The sequence below is a fragment of the Pristiophorus japonicus genome, chromosome 6 (genome assembly GCF_044704955.1).
Source record: "Pristiophorus japonicus isolate sPriJap1 chromosome 6, sPriJap1.hap1, whole genome shotgun sequence".
NCBI classification, from domain to species: Eukaryota; Metazoa; Chordata; class Chondrichthyes; family Pristiophoridae; genus Pristiophorus; species Pristiophorus japonicus.
The window spans coordinates 103,110,326-103,135,135 of NC_091982.1; the positions used below are offsets into that span (position 1 = coordinate 103,110,326).

The window sequence follows — 24,810 nt, forward strand, 5'->3', positions numbered from 1 at the left end:
ACCAAAGTATTTAGTCATAAAGCAGAGACAGGAAATGAAGAGCGCAGTTGGGGAGGGGACTGGAGCAGAGGCAGAAAACATAGAAACATAGAAAATATGTGCAGGAGTAGGCCATTCGGCCCTTCGAGCCTGCACCGCCATTCAATGAGTTCATGGCTGAACATGCAACTTCAGTACCTCATTCCTGCTTTCTCGCCATACCCCTTGAACCCGCTAGTAGTAAGAACTACATATAACTCCTTTTTGAATATATTTAGTGAATTGGCCTCAACAACTTTCTGTGGTAGAGAATTCCACAGGTTCACCACTCTCTGGGTGAAGAAGTTTCCTCATCTCGTTCCTAAATGGCTTACCCCTTATCCTTAGACTGTGACCTCTGGTTCTGGATTTCCCCAACATTGGGAACATTCTTCCTACATCTAACCTGTCTAAACCCATCAGAATTTTAAACGTTTTTATGAGATCCCCTCTCATTCTTCTGAACTCCAGTGAATACAAGCCCAGTTGATCCAGTCTTTCTTGATATGTCAGTCCCGCCATCCCGCGAATCAGTCTGGTGAACCTTCGCTGCACTCCCTCAATGGCAAAAATGTCCTTCCTCAAGTTAGGAGACCAAAACTGTACCCAATACTCCAGGTGTGGCCTCACCAAGGCCCTGTGCAACTGTAGTAACACCTCCCTGTCACTGTACTCAAATCCCCTCGCTATGAAGACCAACATGCCATTTGCTTTCTTAACTGCCTGCTGTACCTGCATGCCAACCTTCAATGACTGATGTACCTTGACACCCAGGTCTCGTTGCACCTCCCCTTTTCCTAATCTGTCACCATTCAGATAATAGTCTGTCTTTCTGTTTTTACCACCAAAGTGGATAACCTCACATTTATCCATATTATACTTCATCTGCCATGCATTTGCCCACTCACCTAACCTATCCAAGTCACTCTGCAGCCTCATGCATCCTCCTCGCAGCTCACACTGCCACCCAACTTAGTGTCATCCGCAAATTTGGAGATACTACAATTAATCCCCTCGTCTAAATCATTAATGTACAATGTAAACAGCTGGGGCCCCAGCACAGAACCTTGCGGTATCCCACTAGTCACTGCCTGCCATTCTGAAAAGTACCCATTTACTCCTACTCTTTGCTTCCTGTCTGCCAACCAGTTCTCAATCCACGTCAGCACACTCCCCCCAATCCCATGTGCTTTAACTTTGCACATTAATCTCTTGTGTGGGACCTTGTCGAAAGCTTTCTGAAAGTCTAAATACACCACATCAACTGGTTCGCCCTTGTCCACTCTACTGGAAACATCCTCAAAAAATTCCAGAAGATTTGTCAAGCATGATTTCCCTTTCACAAATCCATGCTGACTTGGACCAATCATGTCACCTCTTTCCAAATCAGCTGCTATGACATCCTTAATAATTGATTCCATCATTTTACCCACTACCGATGTCAGGCTGACCAGTCTATAATTCCCTGTTTTCTCTCTCCCTCCTTTTTTAAAAAGTGGGGTTACATTGGCTACCCTGCACTCCATAGGAACTGATCCAGAGTTTATGGAATGTTGGAAAATGACTGTCAAAGCATCCGCTATTTCCAAGGCCACCTCCTTAAGTACTCTGGGATGCAGTCCATCAGGCCCTGGGGATTTATCGGCCTTCAATCTCATCAATTTCCCCAACACAATTTTCTGACTAATAAGGATTTCCCTCAGTTCCTCCTTCTTACGAGACCCTCTGACCCCTTTTATATCCGGAAGGTTGTTTGTGTCCTCCAAAGTACTTGTTCAATTGGTCTGCCATTTCTTTGTTCCCCATTATGACTTCCCCTGATTCTGACTGCAGGGGCCCTACGTTTGTCTTTACTAACCTTTTTCTCTTTACATATCTGTAGAAGCTTTTGCAGTCCGTCTTAATGTTCCCTGCAAGCTTCCTCTCGTAATCTATTTTCCCTGCCCTAATCAAACCCTTTGTCCTCCTCTGCTGAATTCTAAATTTCTCCCAGTCCCCAGAATCGCTGCTATTTCTGGACAATTTGTATGCCACTTCCTTGGCTTTAATACTATCCCTGATTTCCCTTGATAGCCACGGTTGAGCCACCTTCCCTTTTTTATTTATACGCCAGACAGGGATGGACAATTGTTGTAGTTCATCCATGCGGTCTCTAAATGTCTGCCATTGCCCATCCACTGTCAACCCCTTAAGTATCATTCGCCAATCTATCCTAGCCAATTCACGCCTCATACCTTCAAAGTTACCCTTCTTTAAGTTCTGGACCATGGTCTCTGAATTTCATTTATTCTCCATCCTAATGTAGAATTCCACCATATTATGTTCACTCTTCCCCAAGGGTCCTCGCACAACGAGATTGCAAATTAATCCTCTCTCATTACACAACACCCAGTCTAAGATGGCCTCCCCCTCTAGTTGGTTCCTCGACATATTGATCTGGAAAACCATCCCTTATGCACTCCAGGAAATCCTCCTCCACTGTATTGCTGCCTGTAACAATAAGCATACCTTACCACCAGGGGTGCACTTGCAGGAGACACTCCATACCTGTCCCACTGAGGTGCATAAAGAGAGGTCTCAGACAAGTGCAGCTCTGGAGGGCTGGAATTAAAGCTGCAGGTCCTGAGTGACCTTGACTTCAGCATGTGTCTCGTATAAGTCAGTACATTTGAGTCAGGACTTAACAGTGGCTACAAGTTACGTGATCACAGAATCCACAGAATGGCTACCAACAGCTCAGATGAGAAATACAATGCTGTAGACAATTGGGATGACTTTATAGAAAGGCTCCAGCAAAGCTTTGTGACCAAAGACTGGCTGGGCAACGATAAGGCACACAAGAGAAGAGCCCATCTCTTGACCAGCTGTGACTCAAATACATACGCTTTAATGAAAGACTTGCTAGCACCCGAGAAACCAGCAAGCAAATCGTTTGAGGAGTTGAGCACACTGGTGTGAGACCACCTGAAGCCAGCGAGCAGCCTACACATGGCCAGACACAGGTTCTACAACTACAGACGCTGTGTGGGCCAAAGCATACCCGACTTCGTGACGGAACTTCGGAGGCTGGCTAGTTCATGTGAGTTCCCCGATGAACTAAGGAGGGAAGTACTGAGAGACGTTTTTATTGAAGGAATAGGCCATGCAGGCATATTCCAAAAGCTTATAGAGACTAAGAACTTCACTCTAGAGGCAGCAGCACTGGTCGCACAGACGTTCTTGGCAGGCGAAGAAGAAACTAGGCTGATCTATACTTCGGGTACGACAACCAACGAGGCATCGGAACAAGGGGTTCACATTGTGAAACAAACCGCTACCCCCACACACAGACAAAGGCAGGAGAGCAGGCCTTCAACAGCAGACAGTGGTGCCAGAAGCCATCAAAATCAAGGGCCACATGAACGGCCGATCACACCTCATGAACCCACAATGCGAGCAATCAACAACAGATTGAGATCAGCCAGAAGCAGCTCATCCTTCAGAAACAATGGAAACGGTCTGTGTTGGAGATGTGAGGGAAGGCACTCAACCAGGGTGTGTCGATTTCAGCATGCCGTTTGCAGAAACTGCAACTACACAGGGCATCTGGCTTGCATGTGCAGAAAAACAGCAGCTCGACTGGTATACGATTCGGAAGGGTCAGAAAGCTGACCAGAAGACGGTTAGAACAGTGCACGGGACGCCGAGGTACAGCGGGTTAACACGATCAATGTCCACTGTTCTTACACCAAGATGCCTCCAATTATGATGAGGGTTCTACTCAACGGGATACCCGTCAACATGGAACTGGACACGGGGGCCAGTCAATCCCTCATGAGCGTTCAACAATTTGAACAGCTGTGGTCGCACAAAAGCAAAAGACCAAAACTCACGAAGATTGACACCAAACTTAGGACCTATACTAAACAAATCATCCCAGCTATGCTCTCAGTCAAACACAAAGGGATGGTGCACTGACTTTCCCTGTGGATTGTTCCCAGGGATCTCCCAGCCCTGTTGGGGAGAAGCTGGCTAGCAGAACTTAATTGGAAATGGGATGATGTTCCCACCATGTCGTCAGAGGAACGGACCTCCTCCTCAACAGTTCTAAACCGTTTTGAACATCTCTTTCAGCCAGGTGTGGGCACCTTCAAAGGGGCTAAAGTTAGAATCTACATCACACAGAATGCCAGACCGGTCCATCACAAGGCTAGAGCTGTGCCTTATGTGATGAGGGAAAAGATTGAAAACGAACTGGACCGGCTTCTGCGGGAAGGCAAAATTTCTCCTATGGAATTCAGCAACTGGGCAAGCCCCATCGTTCCCGTCATGAAGCCTGATAGATCCGTGCGAATCTGTGGGGATTACAAGTCTACCATAAACAGTGTCTCCCTACAAGACCAATACCCACTGCCCAGAGCGGAGGACCTATTTGCCACGTTGGCTGGAGGAAAACTTTTCTCGAAACTTGACCTCACATCTGCGTATATGACGCAAGAACTGACCGAAGAGTCTAAGCTACTCACCACCATCAACACACATCGAGGCCTTTTTGTGTACAATCGATTCCCATTTGGCATCAGGTCAGCAGCTGCTATATTCCAGTGCATCATGGCGAGTCTGCTCAAGTCCATCCCGGGGACGGTTGTGTTTCAAGATGACATACTCATCACGGGCAGGGACACCGACTCCCATCTCCGCAATTTGGAGGAAGTACTAAAGCGGTTGGATCGGGTAGGCCTAAGAGTTAAGAAATCCAAGTGTCTGTTTCTCGCGCCTGAGGTTGAATTTTTGGGCAGAAGGATTGCCGCTGATGGAATCTGCCCAACCGAATCCAAAACCGAAGCGATTCGCCTGGCACCCAGACCCAGGAATGTCTCGGAACTGCGCGACTTTCTCGGGCTACTCAATTACTTTGGGAACTTTATGCAGAACTTGAGCACGCTGCTGGAGCCTCTCCACGTGCTACTCAGAAAGGGGTGCGATTGGTTTTGGGGGGACGCTCAAGAACGCGCCTTCAATAACAATGCAACCTTCTATGTTCCAAGAGTGTTTTAGCCTTTTTTGACCCAGGTAAAAAGTTAGTCCTTACGTGTGATGCGTCAGCGTTCGGGGTCGGGTGCGATTTACAGCACGTCAATGATGCGGGTAAATTGCAGCCTGTGGCTTATGCCTCCAGGTCACTTTCGCGGGCGGAGCGCGGGTACAGTATGGTTAAGAAGGAGGCGCTCGCGTGCGTGTACGGTGTCAAAAAGATGCACCAATACCTTTTCGGGGCCAAGTTTGCATTAGAAACCGACCACAAACCCCTTACGTCCCTACTATCTGATTGCAACGCAATCAACGCCAACGCCTCGGCGTGCATTCAGCAGTGGGCACTCATGCTGGCGGCTTACGACTACACGATAAGGCACAGACCAGGCACAGAGAACTGTGCCGACGCGCTTAGGACGCTACCCCTGGCGACCACGGAAGGGTCCGACGAACAGGATTGTGAGATGGTCATGGCAATCCAAAGGTTCGCCCATGACGGCTCGCCAAATCAGAGCCTGGACGACCAGTGACCCTACGCTATCTCTAGTTAAAAGATGCTTTTTAACCGGTGCCTGGGCAGAGGCTCGCGATGCCTGCCCCGAGGTGGTCAAACCTTTCCATAGGCGCATGCATGAACTCTCACTACAGGCAGACTGCCTGATGTGGGGCAGCCGAGTAGTTATGCCCTTACGAGGCAGGGAGGTGTTTGTCCGGGAGCTCCATCGCGAGCACCCGGGGATCGTCCTTATGAAGGCCATAGCCAGATCTCATGTCTGGTGGCCTGGCATTGACGCGGACTTGGAGCTCTGCGTCCGGCGGTGCACCATTTGTGCCCAACTCAGTAATGCCCCCAGGGAGGCTCCCCTAAGCCCCTGGCCCTGGCCCACCAAACCGTGGTCACGGGGTGCATGTAGACTATGTTCCTCGTAGTCGTCGATGCATTTTCAAAATGGATCGAGTGCACCATTTTAAACTCGAGCACTACCTCCACCACTGTGGAGAGCCTTAGAACCATGTTTGCAACGCATGGCATTCCTAACATATTGGTCAGTGATAATGGTCCGTGCTTCACCAGCGCAGAATTTCAAGATTTTACAGTTGACCACGGTATAAATTAGGTTAAGACAGCACCTTTCAAGCCGGCCTCCAATGGCCAGGCGGAGCGAGCAGTACAGATCATTAAACAAGGCATGCTCAGAATCCAAGGTCCCACGCTGCAGAGTCGCCTGTCGCGACTGCTGCTGGCATACAGATCTCGTCCGCATTCGTTGACTGGTGTTCCCCCCGCGCAACTGTTGATGAAACGAACCTTAAAGACCAGGCTCTTGTTAATCCTCCCAGGCATGCATGAAATTGTTGAGGCTAGGCGTCAAAAGCTAACTGAGTACCATGACCGAAATTCGAGGGGGAGGTGGAATGAGACAAAGTGTTTGTGCTAAACTATGGCAGGGGTCCCAAATGGCTTGAAGGGACAGTAACAGACAAAGAGGGAAACAGGCTACTGGTTGTACAAATGGACAATGGTCAAACCTGCCGGAGGCATGTAGACCAAGTAAAAAGTAGATTCACTGATAACACTGAATAACCAGAGGCAGACTACAAGGTGGAACTCACACAACAGACAGTGGTGGACAGACAGGTGGAACAACCTGATGAAAGGGCCGTCTCAAAAGACAGCCCAGGCGAGATACCAGCAATCACACCGAACGAAAAACAGGCACCAAGGCAAACAACTGAACCACAACTAAGACGCTCCACACGAGAGCGCAGACCACCTGAGAGACTGAATCTATAAAGGAAATAAGACCTTGGGGGAGGCTGATGTCATGTATCTCACATTACTGTATATAACTATATCTTACCATGCTATACATGACTGTAACTGGATATGACCTGTAACAATAAGCATACCTTACCACCAGGGGTGCACTTGCAGGAGACACTCCATACCTGAACCACTGAGGTATATAAAGAGAGGTCTCAGGCAAGTGCAGCACTGGAGAGCTGGAATTAAAGGTGCAGGTCCTGAGTGACCTTGACTTCGTGTAAATCAGTACGTTAGAGTCAGGACTTAACAACTACCTTTGAGATCCTGCTTTTTAATCTCTCTCCTAGCTCCCTAAAATATGCCTGCAGGACCTCAGCCCTCTTTCTTCCTATGTCATTGGTGCGATATGGACTACAACCTCTGGCTGTACACCCTCCCCCCTCAGAATGTCCTGCAGCTGTTCAGTGACATTTTTGACCCTGACACCAGGGTGGCAACATTTTATCCTTGAGTCAAATTTGCGGCCGCAAAGCGCCTGTCTGTTTCCCTAACTATCAAATCTCCTACCACTATTGCTCTTCCACTCTTTTTCCTCCCACCCTGTGCAGCTGAGCCAGCCATGGTGCCATGAACGTGGCTCTGGTTGCATTCAGAAGAACCATCACCCTCACCAGTATCCAGAACTGAAAACAAATTAGCGAGCATAGGAAAAAGTAAAGTGAGGGAGGATATTGATGGCCTGGGAATAAATAGAGTTATAGAACAGGAGTGCAAAAAGATGGTTAAAAATAAAGTGAAATGACCTGCTATTAAAACGGAGTTAAATTGTCTGTACAGCAATGCACACAGTGGGCTGAATTTTTGTTATGTTGCCACCTTTGTTCGCGCCCCGGAGTGGGGTAAATGGAGGCAGCAATGATTTCCGGGTGGCCGGCCAACTCTCAGTGCCCCAAGGGAAATTCGTTGCCAGTTTTGCGGGGGCGCACAGCAGCACCGCCCGGGAGTGTCGAACTGGCATGCAACACCGGCGGTTTCGACTGCGCTTTTAAATTTGTTGTGCATTGAACTTATAGCGCCCCATTGCACGCCGTGGTGGGACCGCCTAGAAAACCAGGTCAGAGCTGTCCCGGCAGCAGTGAGTGATGGAATTGGTGAAAGAGGTAAGCTTGATTGTTTCGTTTAGTTTTATTTTTGCGATGTGGCTTATTGAGAGGTGTTTAAGGTATTGTAATAAAATTGTTATTTTAGTTGCAATTTTTTTTTTTGCCATGGAAGCTTCTCTTAGGACACTTCGAGGCCAGCTCTTTAGCAACAGATTTTCGGTTCCTCAGCTAACCTTGGACCATAAAAGAGGTGTGTAACACTTCCCTTCGTGCTCTGCCCCACACTCAGGGCCCAGCTGATGAATTTTGCTGACTAAGGTGCAAACTTTTCTCGGGCGCTATGAATAACGCCGCAAAATGGACAGTAACAAAAATCCAGCCCAGTATTTGTAATAAAACAGGAGAACTGGAAGCAATCATGTGTTGCAAAGAATCAGACCGAGTAGGGATTACTGAGTCATGGCTACCGAAAAATCAGGACTGGGAACTAAACATTGCAGGGTATACCATATTTAGAAAAGATATAGATAGAAATAGGGGAGGTGGAGTACTTTTTAGGGATAGCATAACAGCAGTAGAAAAAAATGATACAGCTATCAGCAAGACAGAAATAGAATCCATGTGGATCGAGATACAAGATAATAAAGGATCAATCACATGAATAGGGGTGGTCTACAGACCAACTAATAGGGGACGGAAGGTGGAGGAAGAACTATGCAAACAAATTAGAGAAATGAGTAAAAAACATAGAAAAATAATCATGGAGGATTTCAACTACCCCAATATTAATTGGACAGAATGGGAAGGTAAAGGGGATAAGGGAATGGAGTTCCTACAATGTGTACAGGACTCCTTTCTAACCCAACATGTAAAAAGCCCAACAAGGGAGGATTCACTATTAGATCTAGTAATGGGAATAAACCAGAACAGATAAGAGATGTAAAAGTAGGGGAACTTTTCGTCAATAGTGACCATAATATAATACGCTTTAAATTAATAATTGAGAAGGACATAAGTATGATGAAGACCACGGTAAAGATTGGAGAAAAGTTGATTTTGAGGGGCTGAGCCTAGAACTTGGGAAAATAAAATGGACAACAATATCGGCAAACAATGACATAGAACAGCAATGGGAAACATTTAAAACGGTGTCAACTGAGTCCAGAAAGAATATATTCTGCTATAAAACAATAACAAGCTAAACACTAATGAGACACCATGGATGAATAAAGCCATAAGGGAAAAATTAAGGGTAAGGAAAGGGGCATACATTAAATACATGGACAGCAGGGGAGAGCATGATAAAGGAAAATATGAAGAGATTAGGAGAGAAATCAAATAAACAATTCAGGAGGCAAAGAGGAACTATGAAACTAAATTATCAAGGAACACAAAATAAAATAGTAAAATATTTTACAGGCATATCAATATAAAAGAAAGGTCGGGATGAGAATAGGGCTACTAAGGGATGGATAGGTTACTACCACAGGCAGCAATAGAGAGAAGACAGAGATATTAAATAATTACTTTGCTTCAGTATTTACCAGGGAGATAGAACAGATGGACACGACATTGGATCATGAAATTAGTAATGAAATAACAAAATAAAAAGAGCAGATATATTAAATAAACTAATCAAACTCAAAGAGGAAAAATCCCTCGTCTAGATGGATTGCATCCACGCGTTTTTTTTAAATCTGGAGAAGAAATAGCAGAGACACTATTACACATATTTAATAATTCATTAGAAAAATTAATGTAGAGGACTGGTAGATAGTTAACATAACATCTATATTTAGTAATGGAAATAGAACATGTCCAGCGAACTATAGATCAGTCAGCCTAACATCGATGATAGGAAAAATAATGGAATTCCTACTAAAAGAGAAAATATAATAATGAATAGTCATCAGGATTTCAAAAAAGAACGTCTTGCTTGACCAACCTCATTGAATTAACAGAGAGAATAGACAAGGGTAATGCAGAGGTGCATGGCAGATGCAGTATAATGTAGATAAATGTGAGGTTATCCACTTTGGTGGCAAAAACAGGGAGGCAGAATATTATCTGAATGGCGACAGATTAGGAAAAGGGGAGGTGCAACGAGACCTGGGTGTCATGGCGATGATAATGCCGTTAAATGTCATGGGGTGGTGGTTGGACTGTCTCTGGTTGAAGATAGTTATCGTCTGGCACTTATAGGGTGTGAATGTTGCTTTCCACTGATCAGCCCAAGCCTGAATGTTGTCCAGATCTTGCTACGCACGGAATTGCAAATGGAACTGAACACTGTGCAGTCATCAGTGACCATTCCCCACTTCTGATCTTATGATGGAGGGAAGATTATTGATAAGCAGCTGAAGATGGTTTGGCCCAGGCACTGCCCTGAGGAACTCCTGCAGTGATATCCTAGGGCTGAGATGACTGACCTCCAACAACCTCAACCACCTTTCTTTGTGCTAGGCATGACTCCAGCCAGTGGAGAGATTTCCCCCGATTCAATTTTACTAGGGCTCCTTGATGCCACACTTGGTCAAATGCTGCCTTGCTGTCAACTTTATTTCACGCTCCCAGCTACCAGCTCCTCAAGATTGACCAGCAAGGCCATTTGCAGTGCCCCCACTGAAAGGCAACAGCCTTCCTCCAGCCATGCTGCAGCAACGGGGGTAGCACTGTGTAACATCAATAGGATAGACAAATGCACAAACAAGACAGTCACTATGGGAATGCATAAGGGTGATTAGTTGTTTCCTGGTGTCATATTGGATGGATAGATGTGTAAAGTTGGAGTGGAATGTTTGCTCTGTGGTGCTTTTATTTCAGTATTATGGCCAAGAGTGATGGTCAATAACAGAGGGAAGGTAAGGTGTGGGATAAACATTGAAAGGGAAATTGGGGTTGTGGTCACTTATATCGCATGCAGATGATTCGGTCCCAGATACCCAGCCAGAAAGGGGCTAACTGGGTTGCATCCTTCCTTCTGCTTCTTCCTCTTCTGTGTTTTCCTCTTTGGCATCTTCCTCTTCTTCATCTTCCTCTTGCTTCTGTGAGCGGATGCTGTAAATATGAAATAAAGCAGAAAGTGCTGGAAATACTCAACAAATCAGATGTCATCTCGACCTGAAACATTAACTCTGTTTTTCTCTCCACGGATGCTGCCTGTCCTGCTGAGTATTTCCAGTATTTTCTGTCTCCTCAGAGGCCTTCCTTTACCATCTGAGACCTTGCAAACATCCAGCAGTACTCCCTGCACACTTCAAAAAAAACTTTAATCATATTTTAACACCAATCCACTACTGCAATAAAAATTTTAAAAATTCAGTCCAAAAGATTAAATGGAAACTTAACTGAAAGATGTGTGTGCCACTTTAAGAAGTGCGACAGCGACTGTTAGTCTGCTGAAGGCTTGCTTTTCAGGACGAGCTTGGGACCCAGTGCTGAGCTCTGCACAAAGATCCAAGTTCATAGAGCATGACGTTAAGTCGGCGTTGCATGCAGACTGACATCACTCTCTCTTGATTTATATCTCCAGGGCTAGCACTGCAATCGGTGCTAAGGCCTCCACCAAAACGGTGGCTGCGAGATTCGCGCTAGAGAAGGACATTAGCGTGGCGGCCACCATTTTTCGACAGGATAGCAGTGCAAATGGGTGGCCGTAAGCAGCCCAATTACTGGGCCTTCCAATTTCAACAAACAGTTTTGCAATTCAGAACTGACTCGTTACAAAGAACAGAGACTAACTTTCAGATCCTTTTGATTTATGTCTCTATTTATGCCGATTTAAAAAATATAGTGCTAGAAATTCCGTTGCGCCCCATTTGGGGCGATAACATTTGAAATCTGTGAAAAGTATCCCCAGGTGATAATCCTTTTTTGATCCCGGGAACTTCAACTTTAACGCTCCAAGAGGGAAGTGGAGTGCTAATTCAATGCTAACCACTTTTCTTTGGGCGCTAAAGTGTGTGAGGGTGGGGGTAGCGCAGAGCGCTGAAGGCTGTGCAGTGCAGTGTTACCAGCATCAAAGGCTGCTTCTCTCGCTTAAAGTGAAGGGACAATGATGGTGCACAACATTCTTTTACTCAGTTCTGTGTGGCCTGCATGACTACCATTACAGGCCTAATCATTCTCAGAGAGTGGGGGGCTTGGACATCGCGCAGCAATGAGGCTTCAAAAATTTTCAGCAGGCACCAGACTGGTGCAAAGAATAAAGTTTGGCCTATTTGAACATCACTGCCTTAATTATCGCTCTTCAAGCAGCCAGCCGAGGTGATAACGCCTCCTCTTCCTGCTATGTTGATGCCTGGCGATGCAGCAGGGGTCAGGAGCGAATTTCACACCCACGACCGCTGTGCACTTGATGATGTCACGATCTACAGGGTGCTAGAGACCGAGACGGTATGTGTTAGCGCCAGTGCAATACCAGCAGGTAAGTTAGCGGGCGTCGTCGAATTCTCCATGCCCTATCCGTAACCCCTTAGTGCATCGTTACCACCCCCGACAGGTGCTAATGGAAGGTGCAAAGCAGACAAAATTCGCCCGTATAAAGTTTTGTTTAAACAATGAGAGCTCATTTGATGGAGATCCTGGCAGTGTTTCATTGACTACCTTACAAAGCACTGTTAAATCTACACCTGAGTTAGTCACTGTATCTCCCAATGAATTCAACTCCTTCATGTTGTTAAACATGGGACCTGCTCCCAGACAGTTCCCCCAATTCAGTTACCAGACCTGTGGGTTAAACACAATTCTATATTCAATTAAAAACACCGAGGAAGGAATATCAGTCACATATAATTTGAACCATTTAATGTTTAGGAGTTCGAGTAGTGCTCAATAAAGGTTTCAGTGTATAAATATTGTTAAAGTAAACCACCAGCGTTAGAAACCAGGGCGCTGTTAACTAATGAAAGGGCCCCTGTTGTGATGTTATTATGTAACAGACATATGATGTAAATAGTACCTCTATCTAAATCAAACAGCTTTTCACTCATTAAACAGGATAGTCACCCAACTGACCTTCCCAAGAGGAATCTACTGGTACAGCTGTGCAGGTTATAGGTGCAGCTATCTGTAGTAATTTACTTACTCCCAGTATTGTTCACTTGGACCCTGGTGAGGAACATAGATTTCTGATCCATTTGTACAAGTTTCATTGTTTGCTTGCAGCCATGTTGTATTAACTATTTCAAAATATCCATCATCCAGAGTGAGATTGCAGAGCGGATCTATAAAATGTGAAATGTGTTTTAGAAATACATTTAATTGGGAACGTTGCTGTCATGAAAACATAAGAAATAGGAACAGGAGTAGGCCATACAGCCCCTCGAGCCTACTCCACCATTTAATATGATCATGGCTGATTCAACCATTTAGCTGGTCCACTTCCCTGCCCGCTCCCCATAACCCCTTATTCCCTTATCGGTTAAGAAACTGTCTATCTCTGTCTTAAATTTATTCAATGACCCAGCTTCCACAGCTCTCTGAGGCAGCGAATTCCACAGATTTACAATCCTCTGAGAGAAGAAATTCCTCCTCATCTCAGTTTTAAATGGGTGGCCCCTTATTCTAAGATTATGCCCCCTAGTTCTAGTCTCCCCTATCAGTGGAAACATCCTCTCTGCATCCACCTTGTCAAGCCCCCTCATAATCTTATACATTTCGATAAGATCACCTCTCATTCTTCTGAATTCCAATGAGTAGAGGCTCAACCTACTCAACCTATCTTCATAAGTCAACCCCCTCATCTCCGAAATCAACCTAGTCAACCTTCTCTGAATTGCCTCCAAAGCAAGTATATCTTTTCTTAAATATGGAAACCAAAACTGTATGCAGTATTCCAGGTGTGGCCTCACCAATACCCTGTATAACTGTAGCAAGATTTCCTTGCTTTTATACTTCATCCCCTTTGCAATAAAAGCCAAGATTCCATTGGCCTTCCTGATCACTTGCTGTACCTGCATACTAACCTTTTGTGTTTCATGCACAAGAACCTCAGGTCTCACTGTACTGCAGCACTTTGCAATTTTTCTCCATTTAAATAATAACTTGCTCTTTGATTTTTTCTGCCAAAGTGCATACCTCACACTTTCCAACATTATACTCCATCTGCCAAATTTTTTCACACTCACTTATCCTGTCTATGTCGTTTTGCAGATTTTTTGTGTCCTCCTCACACATTGCTTTTCCTCCCTTCTTTGTATCGTCAGCAAACTTGGCTACTTTACAGTCGGTCCCTTCTTCCAAGTCATTAATTTAGATTGTAAATAGTTGGGGTCCCAGCACTGATCCCTGCGGCACCTCATTAGTTACTGGTTGCCAACCAGAGAATGAACCATTTATCCCGACTCTCAGTTTTCTATTAGTTAACCAATCCTCTATCATGCTAATATATTACCCCCAACCCCGTGAACTTTTATCTGGTGCAGTAACCTTTTATGTGGCAGCATGTCAAATGCCTTCTGGAAGTCCAAATACACCACATCCACTGATTCCCCTTTATCCACCCTGTTTGTTACATCCTCAAAGAATTCCAGCAAATTTGTCAAACATGACTTCCCTTTCATAAATCCATGCTGACTCTGCCTGACTGAATTATGTTTTTCCAAATGTCCTGCTACTGCTTCTTTAATAATGGACTCGAACATTTTCCCAACCACAGATGTTAGGCTAACTGGTCTATAGTTTCCTGCTTTTTGTCTGCCTCCTTTTTTAAATAGGGGCATTACATTTGCAGTTTTCCAATCTGCTGGGACCTCCCTAGAATTCAGGGAATTTTGGTAAATTACAACCAATGCATCCACTATCCCTGCTGCTACATCTCTTAAGACCCTAGGATGCAAGCCATCAGATCCATGGAATTTATCCGCCTTTAGTCCCATGAACTTACTGAGTACCACCTCCTTCATGATTGTGATTGTGTTAAGTTCCTCCTCCTCCCATAGCCCCTTGATTATCCACTGTTGGGATATTTTTAGTGTCCTCGACCGTAAAGACTGATACAAAATATTTGTTCAGAGTTTCTGCCATCTCCATGTTCCCCATTACTAATTCCCTGGTCTCGTCCTCTAAGGGACCAACATTTACTTTAGCCACTCTTTTTCTTTTTATATACCTGTAGAAACTCTTGCTATCTGTTTTTATATTTTGTGCTAGTTTCATTCTGGTCATATAATCAGGGCCACTATTTCACTCTGACTGAATCAGTCCAATCTATTTTATTGCATGGGTGAGGCTGTGGATGGATCGGAACACAGGCATATAGTCTGCACACTCCACTCACAGCATAGTCCAGTTCTGGTGCTCACTCTGCTTGTAAGAACATAAGAAATAGGAACAGGAGTAGGCCATACGGCCCCTCAAGCATGCTCCGCCATTCAATAAGATCATGGCTGATCTGATCATGGACTCAGCTACACTTCCCTGCCTGCTCCCCATAACCCCTTATCCCCTTATCATAAGCTCAAGAAACTGTCTATTTCTGTCTTAAATTTATTCAATGTCCCAGCTTCCACAGCTCTTTGAGGCAGCAAATTCCACAGATTTACAACCCTCTGAGGGAAGAAATTCCTCCTTATCTCAGTTTTAAATGGGCGATCCCTTATTCTAAGATCATGCCCTCTAGTTCTAGTCTCCCCCATTAGTGGAAACATCTTCTCTGCATCCACCTTGTTAAGCCCCCTCATAATCTTATACGTTTCGATAAGATCGCCTCTCATTCTTCTAAACTCCAATGAGTAGAGGCCCAACCTACTCAACCTTTGTCATGGTAGATTTTGATTGACAGATTCTGTAATGCTACTAATCACTAGATCAGATTAAGGCGTTAAATACACAGTTCTTGCAATTATTCATGATTGTTACAGAAACCCATCAATATAAAAAACACATTGTGGTAGCAAAATGTCCAGGGGGGTCTCTTGTTTTTTGTTATAACTTGAGCTGAAAATTGGCACAAAAAACAGAGAAGTAGCCTGACCCGCTGGTAATACATGACCCCATTGTAACACATGACCCCATGGTAACACATCATCATCTTCATCATCATAGGCAGTCCCTTGGAATCGAGGAAGACTTGCTTCCACTCTAAAAATGAGTTCTTAGGTGGCCGAACAGTCCAATACGAGAACAATAGTCCCTGTCACAGGTGGGATAGATAGTCGTTGAGGAAAGGGTGGGTGGGACTGGTTTGCCGCACGCTTTTTCCGCTGCCTGCACTTGATTTCTGCATGCTCTCGCCGATGAGACTCAAGGTGCTCAGCGTCCTCCCTGATGCACTTCCTCTACTTGGGCGGTCTTTGGCCAGGGACTCCCAGATGTCCATGAGGATGTTGCACTTTATCAGGGAGGCTTTGAGGGTGTCCTTGAAACATTTCCTCTGCCCACCTTTGGCTCGTTTGCCGTGAAGGAATTCCAAGTAGAGTGCTTGCTTTGGGAGTCTCGTGTCAGGCATGCGAACAGTGTGGCCTGCCCAGCGGAGCTGATCGAGTGTGGTTAGTGCTTCAATGCTGAGGATGTTGGCCTGGTCGAGGACGCTAATGTTGGTGCGTCTGTCCTCCCAGGGGATTTACAGGATCTTGTGGAGACATCGTTGGTGGTATTTCTCCAGCGACATGAGGTGTCTACTGTACATCGTCCATGTCTCTGAGCCATACAGGAGGGCGGGTATTATTACAGCCCTGTAGACCATGAACTTGATGGCAGATTTGAAGGCCTGGTCTTCAAACACTTTTTTCCTCAGGCGGCCGAAAATTGCACTGGCGCACTGGAGGTAGTGTTGAATCTCATCATCAGTGATGTGTGGCGGGGTCAGTGCAGATCCACTGACCAGGAAGAGAATTGAAGCCATCATGATGTTTTGTTGCTGCAGGCCACCATTATGCAATCTATTATTGAGTAAATTAAGAAAATCAGCTCACTTTCGGGCTTTTTGTTGTATTGGAGGAATAGGAAGAATGGAACCAAAGACAAGAGGCCCAAAGAGTGAAGCACCACAGGAGGAGACTACATCACAGTCACAGATATTCTGCCCAGAGAGTGTGCAGACCTGGGCTTTCATTCCTGGAGATGTCGGAGAAGCTGACTTTGTACCGTTTATGATTCACAAAGGAGGCCATCGACCGAGTATCTGACCTGCTCCGCGATGACTTGAAGCCTCGGTCCATGTTCTGCAGGAGCCCTCATAATGGAAGTGAAGGTGATCACAGCCCTCAACTTTTATGAGTCCAAATTCGTTCAGCCATCCACAGGAGTCCTGTGCTGGATCAGTCAGGGGCGGTGAAGGTCAGCATTGAACAGATCACTAACACCCTGATCTGTCGGGTTGTGGACATCATTTCATTTGGAGGTCTGTGGTGGAGCAAAGGACAAGGACACTGAGCAATAGAATTGCTGGCTTCCCCAGAGGGCTCGGAGCGATTGACGGAACACGTGGCACTGAAGGCTCCCCTTCAGAATCTGCAAAGCTACATCAACAGAAAGGGCTTTTACTCCTTCAATGGGCACATAGTCTGCAATGTCCAACTGCACATCCTGGCAAAATGGTTTCATTCTGCGTAATTCAGTGATACGGATGCTCGGGGATAGGGGCCCAGTTAAAGAACAGATAATTGGTGACAAGGTTTTCCCCTGCTGTCATGGCTGATGACACAAATTCACATCTCACAGACTGAGTAGGAGAAAATTTACACAGGCCCACAAGACAGGTTCATTAAGAGACCTAAGGGCTGAAATTGTCCCTCTCCTTAACGCCTGTTACCACTGCAAATTGGCAGCCATGCTGCGGAGTGGAGTGGCCGCCAACTTTTCATGGAATGGCCGATGCTAGCATTGTTATATATGTAAACTTGTAATTATCCGGTACAGCCACGAGAGGTCTCATCCCCTGGAGTCCCAAATGATCTCATAATCCCTTGGGAGTACAGGTATTTAAGGACGCTTCACAGGTTGGAGAGGCACTCTGGAGACCTGCAATAAAAGACTACAGTCACACTTTACTTTCAGCTCACAGTGTTCAATCTGACTCTTTCTCCATACACAACAACTGGCGATGAGATACAGATAGTGAACCCAAAGATGCAGAGAACATTGGACATCCCAGAGAAATTCTCGGAGGGAGATGATTGTGAAACTTTTGTGGAGCGACCCGACCAATACTTCGTAGCCAATGAGCTAGATGGGGAAGAGAGCTCTGCCAAATGAAGGGCGATCCTCCTCACCGTCTGTGGGACACTAACGTATGGCCTCATTAAGAATCTACTCACTCCAGTGAAATTCACGGAGAAATCATATGACAATTTGTGCACACTGGTCCGAGAGCATTTGAACCCGAAGGAAAGCGTTCTGATGGCGAGGTACCGGTTCTATACCTACAAAAGGTCTGAAGGCCAGGAAGTGGCGAGTTATGTTGCTGAGCTAAGACGCCTTGCAGGACATTGTGAATTTGCAGGACATTTGGAGCACATGCTCAGAGACTTTTTCGTATTGGCATTGGCCACGAAACCATACTTCACAAACTTTTGACTGTAGAGACCCCAACCTTGAGTAAGGCCATAGCGATAGCCCAGGCGTTCATTGCCACCAATGACAATGCGAAGCAAATCTCTCAGCACACAAGTGCTGCTACAAGTACTGTGAACAAAGTGATGTTGTCTTCGAATCGTAACGTACAGGGCAGGTCACACATACCTGCAGCTACACGTCCGCAGATGTCTCAGAGTCTACTATCAAGGGTGATGAATGCAAGGCCATTAACACCTTGTTGGCGCTGTGGGGGTGATCATCGGTTCCATTCATGCCGATTCAAAGAGTACGTTTTCAAGAGCTGTAGAACAATGCGGCACCTCTAACGAGTGTGCAGGTGATCTGCAAAGCCTGTTAAACCTGCAAACCACGATGTTGCAGAGGAGGGCAGATCCATGGAGGATCACGATGAACCAGAGTATCAGATCGAGGAGGCAGAGGTACATGGGGTGCACACATTCACCACGAATTGTCCCCCGATAATGCTGAATGTTGAACTAAATGGACTCCCGATGCCAATGGAGCTGGACAAGGGCGCGAGCCAGTCCATCATGGGCAAAAAGACTTTCGAAAGGTTGTGGTGCAACAAGGCCTCAAGGCCAGTCTTAACTCCAGTCCACACGAATTTAAGAACTTACACGAAAGAAGCGATTCCTGTAATCGGCAGTGCTACCGTAAAGGTCTCTTACGATGGAGCGGTGCACAAGCTACCACTCTGGGTGGTACCGGCCGATGGTCCCACACTGCTTGGCAGGAGCTGGCTGGGAAAGATACGCTGGAACTGGGACAACTTCGTGTGCCCAGGTCTTAAGTAAATTTCCTTCGCTGTTCGAACCAGGCATCGGGAAATTCCAAGGAGCAAAAGTGCAGATCCACCTAATTCCGGGGGCGTGACTCATCCATCACAAGGCGAGAGCAGTACCGTACATGATGAGAGAAAGGGTAGAGATCGAGCTAGACTGGCTGCAAAGAGAGGGCATCATTTCCCCGATCGAGTTCAATGAGTGGGCCAGTCCTATCGTCCCAGTCCTCAAGGCAGACGGCACCATCAGAATCTGTGGTGATTACAAAGTAACTATCAATCGTTTCTCCCTGCAGGACCAATACCCACTACCAAAGGCCGATGACCTCTTTGCAACGCTGGCGGGGAAAAACGTTCACGACGCTGGATCTGACTTCAGCCTACATGACCAAGGAACTGGAAGAATCATTGAAGACTATCACCTGCTTCAACATGCACAAAGGTCTTTTTGTTTATAACAGATGCCCGTTTGGAATGATTGGCGGCGGCGATATTCCAGAGAAACATGGAAAGCTTACTAAAGTCAGTCCCACACGCCGTGGTCTTCTAGGACAACATCTTGGTCACAGGATGGAACTCAGTCGAGCATCTGCAGAACCTGGAGGAGGTTCTTAGTCGACTCAGCTGCGTGGGACTCAATTTAAAATGCTTGAAGTGCGTTTTCCTGGCACCTGGGAAGGAGGATTACGGCGGATGGCATCAGGCCAACCAACGCGAAGACGGAGGCAATCAAGAACGCACCGAGGCCACAGAACGTGATGGAGCTGCGGTAGTTTCTGGGACTCCTGAACTACTTTGATAACTTCTTACTGGTTCTCAGCACACTGATAGAACCACTGCATATCTTACTACGAAAAGGGGACGAATGGGTTTGGGGCAAAAGCCAAGAAAAAGCCTTTGTAAAAGCGAGAAAATTGTTATGCTCAAACAAATTGCTTGTGTTGTATGATCCATGTCAACGTTTGGTACTAGCATGTGATGCGTCGTCATATCGCGTCGGGTGTGTATTGCAACAAGCTAATGATTTCGGGAAACTGCAACCGGCTGCTTATGCATCCAGGAGTCTGTCTAAGGCTGAGAGAGCCTACAGCATGATTGAGAAAGAAGCGTTAGCGTGTGTCTATGGGGTAAAGAAAATGCATCAATACCTGTTTGGGCTAAAATTCAAATTGGAAACTCACCATAAGCCACTTATATTTCTGTTCTCCGAGAGTAAAGGGATATATACCAACACATCGGCCCGCATCCAGAGATGGGCGCTCACTTTGTCCGCATACCACTACGCCATCCACCACAGGCCAGGCACTGAAAACTGCGGCAATGCTCTGAGTAGGCTACCATTGCCCACCATGGAGCTGGAAATGGCGCATCCCGCAGATCTAGCCATGATTATGGAAGCATTTGAGAGTGAGCAATCACCCGTCACTACCTGGCAGATCAAAACCTGGACAAACCAGGACCCCTTATTATCTCCAGTCAAAAACTGTGTGCTTCACGGGAGCTGGTCCAGTGTCCCAGTGGAAATGCAGGAAGAGATAAAGCCGTTCCAGCGGCGCAAAGATGAAATGTCTATACAGACAGACTGCCTTCTGTGGGGCAATCGAGTAGTGGTCCCCAAGAAGGGCAAAGACACCTTCATCAAGGACCTCCACAGTAACCACCCAGGCATCGTAATGATGAAAGCGATAGCCAGATCCCACGTGCGGTGGCCCGGTATCAATGCAGACTTAGAGTCCTGCATTCACAGATGTAATACATGCTCGCAGTTAAGCAATGTACCCAAGGACGCACCGCTAAATTTATGGTCTTGGCGCTCCAAACCATGGTCTAGGGTACACATCGACTGTGCAGGCCCGTTCTTAGGAAAAATGTTTCTTGTGGTTGTAGACGCATACTCCAAGTGGATTGAATGTGAGATAATGTCGGCTAGCACGTCCGCTGCCACTACTGAAAGCCTGCAGGCCATGTTTACCACACACGGCCTACCCGATGTCCTGGTGAACGACAACGGGCCATGTTTTACCAGTGCTGAGTTCAAAGAATTCATGACCCATAACCAGATCAAACATGTCACATCTGTCCCGTTTAAACCAGCATCCAATGGTCAGGCAGAGAGAGCAGTGCAAACCGTCAAGTAAGGCTTGAAGAGGGTAACTGAAGGCTCACTGCAGACTCGCCTATCCCGAGTCCTGCTTAGCTACCGCACGAGACCCCACTCACTCACTGGAATCCCAGCTGCTGAACTGCTCTTGAAAAGAGCACTTAAGACAAGGCTCTCATTAGTTCACCCTGATCTACATGAACAGGTAGAGAGCAGGTGGCTTCAACAAAGTGCATACCATGAAAGCACAAATGTATCACACGAGATTGAAATCAATGATCCTGTATTTGTATTAAATTATGGACAAGGTCCTAAGTGGCTTCCCGGCACTGTCGTGGCCAAAGAGGGGAGCAGGGTGTTTCGGATCAAACTTTCAAATGGACTCATTCACTGGAAATACTTGGACCAAATCAAACTCAGATTCACGGACTATCCTGAGCAACCCACCTTGGACCCTACCTTTTTTGATCCCCCAACATACACACCAGTGGCAAAACTGTCACCACGGTTGACCAAAGAGCAGAACCCATCATCCACAGCAGCCCAGCAGGGCCCAACACACCAGGCAGCCCAGCAAGGCCAGCTGCACAGCAGCCCAGCGAAGACCCAACAAATGATACAACAACACCAGCTTTCACATCGAGACAATCAACCAGGGCAAGAAGGGACCCAGATCGACTCACATTGTAAATAGTTACACTATTGACTTTGCGGGGGAGTGTTGTTATATATGTAAACTTGTATTTACTCTGTAGAGCCACCAGAGAGCTCATTACCTGATGTTCCAAGGGATCCCATAATCCCTTGGGAGCACATGTATTTAAGGAGGCTTCACAGGTTGGAGAGACTCTCTGGAGACCTGCAATAAAAAACTAAGATCACACTTTACTTTGAGCTCACGGTGTTCAGTCTGACTCTTTCTCCTTACACAACAAGCATTATTGCCCTCCTGGTGGTGCCCCAATTCCCCCTACCGCTCCGCTGCTGCCGATCCATTCTAAGCACGTCATCACCATGTGTACCGCCGATCCACCCCGCCCCCCTCCCCCCCCCCCCAACGTGACCCCCGCGACGGCGACAGTCCCCTCTGAAAATCTTCGGCTCTCCCAGTGGTGCCTAAACCTGCTTTTTCCCGGTGGTCCAGTGAGGCTGAGGTTTTCTGCAGTAGCAATGTGGCTTCCCTTAAAGGGGAGGACGCACTGCCGCTGCCGCCATGTTTTTTTTGGTCGGCTGATTGCCATGTCGGACCAACAAATATGCCCCGGGTTCCCAACAGGCAGCCTAGCACCCGCTCTTGGGTGCCAGGCCACTGGCCCAGCCGAAACCCTCCCTGGTGGCCCAGTGGGCCGAAGTTTTAAAATCGCAAAAGCTCTCCGCTTTAATTGAAGGAGATAGCTGTGGCGACGCAGCGCCGTGATGACATCATCACGACAGTCACTTCGCACCACCCCCAACTTCCACCTCTCAGGTGTTGTTACCGCCCCCATTAAGAGCGAATTCTGGTGCCAAGGGGAAAAAAAAATCAACAAAGAGCCGAAAGTCGCTCAAGAGGTGACCTGAACCGCAGCTGCGGCAAAAACTATCGAAACGGGGTGTAAGCTATTTCTACCCCCCAATACTTTTAGCAAATAGAAGTTAACACAGTACCTTTGGAAGTCCTGCTGCATGTTTCATCTGGACCCCACCAACTGAAGCAGTCTGCCCACGGCAGGGGGGATTGGAAGGAGGCAAACAAGTAGAACAGGCTGTAGCCGATGATGCAGTTGTAGGTGATGTCAACAATTGTACTCAACATGACCATAGTGATCCCCACACCTTAAAATGGAACAAGGAACAGGAGCTGAGATTAGAAACTGTTTAGTTAGAATAAATTATTTCATCGGGATTCAGCTGGCCAGACAAACCAATTTTGCTTAGTTGCAATTTGGTAATTCCTGCTGTTATTTTTGTGTTAATGATGCTCTGGAATTGTTTTATAGATTAGGAAAGCTGAACTTTATTGCCAAGCAGTTTACTGCAAATAGTCAAACTTATAATTCATAAATATATATACAGAAGTTTTGTGTACATCCAACTTCAGAAATCACACTTCTTAACAAAATTATCCAGATGATATAACATATAAAGATATGAGAACCAGTCATTTCATTCTGGTCTTTCTGACCTACTGGAAGAGCCAGGAATTCACTCTATAGGAATGCAATCAACAGAAAAAACAATGGCTCGCTAATTGACCTCAGAATGTGCGTATTTACAGCACTTAACCCATTCGGCCTTAAAGGCCAACTTAAACACAACTGTATGCAGCAGAATAATACAGTGCATGTTACATGATATAAAGTTTCTGTCCTTATAAAACAGTTTATTATCTGACACTGTGAGCAATGCCATGGGAGGTGCACTAGTGTAAATAATTATGGGTAAAATTGATTTTCTTATCATTTTTTAATTCTTAAAGAAAATATCCCTGAATGAGGTAAATTATTTAAGTACCTAAGCAGTGAAGATCATTAACTATTAACCAGCAGGAGCATTCCAGCTAGGCCCAGTCCTGTCCTCACCCAATGTCCATAACCCACACATGTACGTTTTAGCAGGATCCTTGGCTGATGTTTTCCTCCTCTGTCTAAGGGCACAGGGACAGCTCTAGAGCCCTCACTGTTGCCCAGGACTAGCTGCATTGTTGAGCTACGTGTCTGATTTAGTTTATTTAATTTTAAGCAGTACACCAGCTCCCATTCTTTCAACATTTTTCTCTTTTCATCATACTTCTCATTCCAGAGGCACACTATTGCACTGGCATGACTGAATGCCCTCCTCCTCTTTATACCAATGGAAAATATTTATCCAAATTTCAATGATCTGTTGCTACGTCTAAATGAAACAAGTAAAATTTAAATGAACAGTAATTTGTTTTGTAAAACTGAACCATGAAATCACATCAGCATTGTTAGCATGAATGTTTTCTCGCAAGAATCACTCAACACTCGGGATCGGTTCCAATGCCAAAACGGCCTTTATTACGCTGACGGGGAGGAAGCCTCTGGTCTAAGTCCAGGCACCTCTCTCCGCCGAACAAAGAAAACCATCAATATTTATATGTTTCACAGCAGTTAATTCCAGTTACTCAGCCCACATCGGCTGGACACAATCCAATCATAACGATTATAGATTACATATCGGTTTCTTTAACCCAATAGAATTCCCCTGGTACATCGGAGGGCTGTATGTTCGGTTTCTGTCAGCTCGGGCTGATTCATGACCCTGTGATGTGATGCAGGCCCCCTTATCTCTGTTACTCGGGGGCTCTGCTGTGACCTTGCTGAGCTATCTCAACATGGTTGCTATGCACTCCATCTGGAGTCATCGATTAAGGACATTCCGTACCAGCCACTATAATGGTTTGTTATGGTTATCTTGCCTCAAGCTGTTGATCCAAGACATTCCTGGTACCAGGCCTCACAGGGTCATTGTTCAGTCAGCCTCA

At 46.1% G+C, this 24,810-nt stretch overlaps 1 protein-coding gene across 1 annotated transcript in view; it reads right to left on the reverse strand.

Moving 5' to 3' along the window:
• Positions 1-24,810, reverse strand: part of LOC139265194 (sodium- and chloride-dependent neutral and basic amino acid transporter B(0+)-like) — a 116,071-nt gene that overhangs the window by 62,124 nt on the left and 29,137 nt on the right. Inside the window, exons 4-5 of the mRNA XM_070882119.1 lie at positions 22,971-23,138; positions 12,989-13,127 (exon numbers count right to left, since the gene is read on the reverse strand). Coding sequence (XP_070738220.1) covers positions 12,989-13,127; positions 22,971-23,138 — 307 coding nt within the window. The remainder of the gene's footprint in view (positions 1-12,988; positions 13,128-22,970; positions 23,139-24,810) is intronic.